The sequence below is a fragment of the Oryx dammah genome, unplaced genomic scaffold (genome assembly GCF_014754425.2).
Source record: "Oryx dammah isolate SB20612 unplaced genomic scaffold, SCBI_Odam_1.1 HiC_scaffold_28, whole genome shotgun sequence".
NCBI lineage: Eukaryota > Metazoa > Chordata > Mammalia > Artiodactyla > Bovidae > Oryx > Oryx dammah.
Genome location: NW_024070212.1, coordinates 103,979,507 through 103,987,052, shown reverse-complemented (window position 1 = coordinate 103,987,052; position 7,546 = coordinate 103,979,507). Strand labels below are relative to the sequence as shown.

The following is a 7,546-nucleotide window of genomic DNA, read 5'->3' as shown; positions in this document are numbered from 1 at the left end:
GACAGAGGAGCCTGGCAAGCTATACAGTTCATAGGGTTGCAAAAGAGGTAGATGCGTCTTAGCAACTAAATAACAACAATCCCTTGGGAAGTAGCATTTATCCCCATTTTACAAGTAGGGAAACTAGGGCTTTCAGGTAAAGGTAAAAGGCACAGGATGAATTAATGGTGGAACACCAGGATTTCAAGCCTTCTATACAAATTCAGCACTCTGGAATTCACAAGACAATTTTGTGTTTACTGAGTACTGAACTTACGTTGTTTAGACATGTTTGAAATGGCATTTCAGGAACCCAGGGTGGAGTGACCAGGTTAGCAACATGGTTAGAGACCACTTGTGGCTACCCTAAAAAACAGTGTCCCTTGGTTCTGGGAGACATGGTGGGCATAAGCTCCCCCCACCCCTCCTCTGACACATTTGAGAAATCTTTTATTAGAAGATGTCCCAGAAGGCAACATTTTAAAATCAGGCAATCAGTATTCACAACTAAATACAAAATTTCAGGTAAATCTGCCTTTTAAAATAAATCACACTTTTGCAGCAGGAGAATTGCCCCAGAGTTCTTTTTTTTTTTTTTTCCTTGTACAAAAACAATTAACACCACTTTGCAAAAGGCATACAAAAATACAGTATTAAAAACAAGACTGCTCCCAGCATAATATCCAACAGCAGCTTATAAAACCCAAGCTCTTCAGGTGAGACATCAATAACCTACATCCCACCTGTTCTCCAGAGACAGTTCCAGAAGTCAGTTGCCTCCAGAAGTGGGGGGCTTTTTGCAAGTTCCACTGGGGTTCTCTGAGGCCAGGAAGCAACCTCAGGAACAGACCATCATGCATAACAGGTTTAGAAGTAGCAGCTGGCTTCCCAGAGCCACGTATAGCACTCTAGCTTCCTTCCCTCCCCCATTTTCAAACCCCCATCCAGTAGGCACCTGCTGCCCTGGGCGGAGTGCTGGAAGGGCCGATCTTTCTTCCAGGCTAGACTTAGGGGTTGCCCACGTGACACTTGTTGGGTTAGGTGACTTTCTCAGATCGGAGGCTGTGCCTGGAATCCACCTGGAGAGGTTGAGCCCAGTTGGGTAAAATCCATCATGGTCCACTGAGCAGAGCTCCTGGAAGCTTCTTAAAAACCCACCAGGAAGCTAATCCACCTTCTGGAGCACTGGATGAGCCCCAACGGCTCTCCCAGTAAGAACTGCAATAAGGCCCAGATTCTGGGAATGGGATTCTGACTCATGTCAGGCTGGCAGAGGGCCCAAGGGTGGCTACAGGGACAGCAAACTCCTTGGAGTTGCAAGAGAAGCACAGGTTTGTATGGTTCTAGCATCACCAACTTAATGGACATGAGTTTCAATAAACTCCAGAAGTTGGTGATGGACAGGGAGGCCCGGCGTGCTGCAGTCCATGGGGTCGCAAAGAGTCAGACACGACTGAGCGACTGAACTGAACTGAGTAGAACTTCATAGTTATCAGTCAGGGGTTGAGATGAGAGGGAAGTGGGAAAGAGGAAGTGGTACAGCTCTTCCCCCTCAGGTGCCTGACATCTGCTTTGAGAGGATTTCCAAGATGGAAAACACCTGGGAAGGGAACACTTTCGCAGCCAGGACTCCAAACCTTCCCCCCGGTCACAGGCTGGGACGCTTCGCCCTGTGTCCTGGGGAAGTATTTCTGACCTGTGGGAAAAGGCCTTAGAGCCCATTGCATAACAAAGGTGGAAGGAAACCAAAAAAGCTCCTGGTGAGGATGGGATGGTCTCTGCCCTCAGAGGAAAGGGCCCGGAGGGCCTTGAGACGAAGAATCTAAGAGGCCAAGCACTTTAAAAGTTCTCAAGATTGCAGCATGGAGAGTGGGAGGAGGGGTGTCAACTAACATGGGAATATATATATGTTAAAGGTTTCTGACTCCTCAGCTACTGTAAAGTGTCTGACAGTGAGGTAATGGTCCCTGTTGATCAAGTCTGCGAGCTCGTCTTCACTCAAAACAGCTCGTATGTCTCTTGGAAAAAGGAGCCTGGGGAGAGCATCCAAGCCCAGCTGTCCTAGCGTCACCCCAGAGACACCAGTGGGAGCATCCTTTCTCAGTCTAGGACTCATCTGCAGTGTGAGATTTCATGCAGGCTGGAGCCCCCTGACAACGTCCACCACCTGTTGCATAGCATCTGTCAGGCTTTTCTTCGGAGCTAGTGAGCTCAACAAACCCCGAGTCTCCTCAGGGCTGCCCTCCTGAAAAGCCAAAGGGGCCAGAGAAGCCACTGCGCTCCCGCAAGTCAGGGCAGAGGGAGAGCTGGGTTGCAAGGTTTCCAAGAATGCGAGCCCTTCTTGTGTGTGCACCGGCTGCAATGCATTCTGGGAATCTATTGTCCAGGCCGCCCCACCTGAACTGAAATGTGCAAATTCCTAAGGGGAAGAGGGGAGGTTAAAAAATAAACTTGGGTCTCTGAAGACAGAGCAGTCAGACTTTGGTCAATTAATAGCCACTGAGGTACGCGATTCTCTTCTGCAGCTGTTGCTGCCGACACCGGAGCTGCCTTTTCTCCGTAGCCATCCTCTTCTCAGCTCCCACTAGGGCTTGCAAGTATTCCAAGGCCTTGCTCAGGATCACAACTTTGGGGGCCTTGGAGCAGGTGGCCAGGGTAGGGACCTGATCCCTCAGGGCCAAGAACCTGGAACGGAGGTCATTCCGCCTTTTGCGCTCCAGGAAGTTATGGTTCTTCCTCTTGGTCACGTCCTCAGTGTCAGAACTGACAGGTTTGGGGTTACAGGACTGGGAAGGCTCGCTTTCTACAGGTGGGAGACTCACAATTTCTTCATCTGCTTCATCTTCCTTTTCTTCTGGTGCATCTGTCTTCAGACCATCTTCACGGGGCCCTGGCTCTGGAGCCTCTCCTTGGGAGCAGCTTTCTGGAGGAAAACGAGCAGCATAGTTGTGCTGTTGTTGATGGATGGAGATGTGGAAGTGTTTCATGCAGGGATCCAAAGGGTCTGCTCGCACGGTGATGGTGACCGGCTTCCGGACGCCCAGGGACTGCCTCTTCTCCACCGTCACAACATCAATTTCTTCACCCTCTGTCCGAGAAGAGAGATCAACAGAAGAAACACACCCCATGAGAAATACATACATAGACCCTATGCTGAAGTTTGGGAAAGGTGACATCTTCCCAATTTAGATATAAACAAATTCAAGTGGGGAGAAAGACAACTGATTCAATTGTATCAAGGCTAAGGGTGGTGTGAAGGAAAGGAAGGGAAATAAGCAAGAAGGAAAATATTCTCCAATTTCTCTTTGCACAGCAAGGCTTAGATAAGAACAAAAGGCAGACCCAAGCCAACAGCCCCCAGTCTGCACAGGCTCTCCCCTCCCCCACTGATGGGATGGAGAGAAAGAGCTATCGGCCTGGGACAAAGTTTTAACTATAAAGATCTTCCCCAGTCGGGCTCTTTCATACCCCATCAGAATTGTAAATGAGGGGTCTGTGGGCAGAGCTGCCCTTTGTTCCAGCCCAGCACAGCCTGCACTTGGGAATTGTTACTTTTCACAAGTTATAAATCCTATTATTCCCCCACCTCTCTATTCTGCCATCCCTTTCAGCAGAAGAGTCAGAGAAGGGAGGGCTACAACCCATCCCTCCTCACCCACAGAGGGGAGGGAAAGGGTTTCCCTTAGGAGCATTTTGCTCCTGGGTTCAATGGGTTTCTAAAGTCATCCATCATTTATAGGTCGCCTGCCCCACCCACTTCCCTGGACCAGAAGAGGATTGGATTTGTAATCACAGGTCAGCAGAAGCCACAGGAACTTCACAGAGGTACAAAAGACCATTTCCAAGCTACCTGTGCTGCTAGGGGGTCAGGAGTTGGGGGGCAGGAATTGAGCGGCAAGGGAATGTCTTGATACAGGGGCCAAAACACTAGCAACACCTGGACATGCCTCTATCATTCCCTTACTCCAAGATCTCTTAGGTTACCCCAACCAGGAGAGGGACAATTAGGGGAGAACGTTACTGCTCCGCACTGTTTTGCAGCCCCCACAGAGAAGGCCACCTTTATGCATTTCAGCCTGACAACAGAAGAGCTCAGTTCTCAGCCTCTTTCGCAAATCACGAAGCTTGAGCCCCTTTGTCAGGAAGGCTTCCATTGTGTGGACAATCGCATTATTTCTCCATTAATAAAACCTGACCATTCAGCCCTCCTGGCCCCGAGACCTGTGATTGGCTGGCTGAGCGGAGTTTGGAATGCGGTCTTACTCAGCCCCGAGCCCCTATTGGCTGAGCTTTGCCGTCAGTCACTCTCCCCACCCCCCTCATTGTTTGCAATCTGTTGCATTTTGTTCTGGGCCATGTGGCCTGTGAGTGAACCAGGAGCTTGCAAACAGGTTCAGGGTAAAGGGCAGGTTAGAAAATGATACAGGAGACTTCCCCACATCCCAAACCTTTAATACTTCAGGATTAAGCCCCATAGCTGGGGAAGGTTCTGCCTAAGGCAAAAATAATGTGAGACACCATTCTCCTTTTCAGAAAGCATGTCTAACTCTACCCAGACAAGGACATGTCCTCAGCTGGATGATCAGGTCAAACTCGCTAACATGCAAAGGGAGAAACTGAGACCCAGGTCAGCCAAGTCCACACAGCACCTTTATAACATTCTGGATCTAAAACTAAGATCTCCAGATTCCCGAAACAATGCACTTTCCACTCTACCATATCAGCTTTTGTAGAGATACATCTTTATTGGTTTCTTGATCTCAAAGTTCCCATTCCAGCCATTAAACAAACAGAAGGTCTTGGTGTAAAAAGCAAGCAGGTTAAAAATGACCTTAACATAGTGAACCAGAAAAAAAATTTTTTTTTTACTTTTGTTTCCTTCCTTATGTTCACCCTTAAGTGTATGAGAACCTCCATACCCATTCCCCAGTTGCCTCTAAATGGTCATGTAAATTATTCTTAAAAGCTACTTGAGTTTTCAGTCCTGATTTATCTGACACAAGCCTCAGTGTGCACCCTATAAAACACCCTCCCCAGTATTTCTCATGGGCACCTCGAAGAAGAGGTTAGGCTGAGAACGACATAGTCTGGTGGCACAGATGCAGCAGGCTGTACTCAGCGAGATGTACACTTGTATTCAAGGATGAGGAAGGGGAGCCTAGAGCTCCATATCTGTGACCCCCAGCACTAACCCCAGACCTTAGCACAAAGTAGAGGCCAGTGAACATTTGTTGAATACAAATGAAGCAGCTGAAAGCCCTCAGATGAATTGTTCCTAGAGGAACACCTTCCCACCACAGGCCAGAGCAAAATGGCAAGATGTACCACTTCTCAGATAAGACAACCAGTAAGTTCCTCTAAACATCAGAGAAGTGCCTGGTTGGGATGGAGGATTGAGCAAAAGAAGCTGGCTGGATGGCAGGAAGCTGGCGTTCACTTCTGGCGATTTCCTATTTCTAAGCCTCGGTTTTTCCATCTGTTAATGGGGAGCAGTCATTCCTCCATTACTGTCTCATGGGTGATGGTGAGGACGAATACGTGGTAAGAGGTGGGGATGGAGGAGGAGCCATTATTGTCATTTTAAAGTAAAGCAGGCAGGAGACCAGGTTTTTTAAAGGATGAAGGCTTTGGCTTTGCACAAAAGGTTTCTCAGCTTCTCTCCCCAGGGGAGTGAGTTTCCCAGAGAAAGAGACAGCAACAAAAAAATTCAAGTCTGGAGTGACCCTTAAGGGACCCCTTCCAGCCTTCGGAGGGCAGAAATCCCCTGTGGTCCAATCCCCGTATTGTTCTCCCTAAGCGCCAAGCCTCACCCTGTCTCCCTTGTCCCCTGGGGCTCCGATCATCATCAAAGGGACGCTGGCTCCCACGCCACTTCTTCAAACTGTTTACTAACACTCCCACGTGCCAGACAGACACCGCTGGGGGCTACACCGGCAGCTTCAGCCAGAGGAAGAGGGAGGTGGCGGAAGGACTTGCGCAGACCCAGTGCCTGACCTCAGCGGCAGAGGTTTGGCCACCCATGGGGTGCCCCCTCTTGGATGACCCGGGGCGGTCCTTACCCGAGTCGCTTGGGCTCTCGGACCCCGAGCAGGCCTGGGTCTTGGGCTCGCCCAGCGGACAGGGGGCAGCGGGCGCCGGGTTGCCGGCTTCGAGGTTGGCAGCGCAGTCCCGGGCGGCGGGCGCCTTGGGCGGGTTCCCCCGGGGCGCGCCAGCGGCAAGCCGGTCGCTCACCGCTCTCTCCACCCGTTCCCGGGCCGAAAAGCCGCTCCACATACAGTCTCGGCGGATGATGGAAGCGTAGTTCCTGCCCCAAGCTTTCGAGTGACCCCGGGATTCTGCATCGTCCCCGGCGCCCCCTCCGGGCCACGGCTCCGGAGGACCGATTCCGGGGCCCGCGTCTCCGTCGCCGGGACCGGAGCTCCAGGGCGGCGACGTGGGGGGCGACGGCACCAGCTCGAATTTCTTCCAGATGTCCTCGCTGGGCGCCGTGGAGCGGTAGAAATCCTCTCCGCAGTCATAGTCGTAGAAATAGTGCTGGTACGAGTCGAAGTCCATGTCCGCTCCCTGCGGGAGGGAAGGGGGACGTGCTGACCCAGGTGCGGGCCCAGGGAGGGAAGCGTCCCCCGGCCCCCCAGTACAGCTGGCTGCCAGGCTCTCGAACCTCTCCAACCTCACGGCTTGGAGCCCGCGCCCTTCCCTAGCGTCCCGGGCAGCCCGGCCCCAGGTCAGCGTGCCTGGGGAAGCCGCTCACAGCGCGCGGACTAGGCTGCAGAGAGCGAGTTCAAAGCAAACTTTGCCAGCGCCGCCCGGAGCGCAGCTCCGAGGGCCCGGCCGGGTCGGGCGGGGGCGCGCTGTGCCCAGAAGGCAGCCTGCAGCCCGTCCCCCGGGACCCGCGCCCGTTCCCAGGCTGCCCGCAGCCTCACCTCGCTCCCGCCACCGGCCACCTGGAGCGGACCGGCTCCCCGCCCGCTCGGGGCAGCGAAGCAGCCCGCACACTTGCACATGCGCGCCACCGAGTGCGAGGCCCGCACACAGGCGCTAGCCCCCCAGCGCGCGCTCCCGCCCTCGCTCGCGCACGGCGGCCCGGACGCTCCCGGGAGCGGCGCGAGAGCGCGAGATGCAGGCGCATTGTTTCCAGGCTGCCTTATATCTCGTCGCGCGCCCGCGGCTCAGGGACAGGGGGCGGGCCCTACGGGACCAGCCCCGCCCACGCCCCGCCTCCTCGGTCGACAGGTGGGGGCTGTGGAGTCCCAGTCCCATCAAATGAATTGCACAGTGGGGAGCGGGGAGCTGGCGGCGGGCTGATGCGGCCCGGCGGTCGCTCAGTGGGGTCGTGACTCTTTAGAGAGGCTCGGGAGGTCCTCTGGAGGCCGAGCGAGAACGGAGCTCCTTGCATACTCTGGGTTCAGGAAAACTACTCCCTGCTCCGCGAGCCTACTTCCCCGAGCTCGCCCCGTTTAGTTCTGGTACGTCTGGCCCGCGAGAGGTGAGGTAGTAGGGGGCAGCCGCACCTCCACTGCGCCACCTGGTGGTCCTCAGCCTTAAACCCCAGCCCGGTCCTCGGCAC

At 53.6% G+C, this 7,546-nt stretch overlaps 1 protein-coding gene across 1 annotated transcript; it reads right to left on the bottom strand.

Annotated features, from left to right (window-relative positions):
• Positions 1 to 216: 216 nt before the first annotated feature.
• On the bottom strand, positions 217 to 6,998 carry MYCL (MYCL proto-oncogene, bHLH transcription factor). Its single transcript, XM_040231581.1, has 3 exons — positions 6,903 to 6,998; positions 6,039 to 6,543; positions 217 to 3,067 (listed from the first exon to the last, which is right to left on the bottom strand). The coding sequence occupies exons 1-3, from the start codon at positions 6,981 to 6,983 to the stop codon at positions 2,469 to 2,471; spliced, it is 1,185 nt and encodes a 394-aa protein (XP_040087515.1). The 5' UTR covers positions 6,984 to 6,998; the 3' UTR covers positions 217 to 2,468.
• Between the last annotated feature and the right edge of the window lie 548 nt (positions 6,999 to 7,546).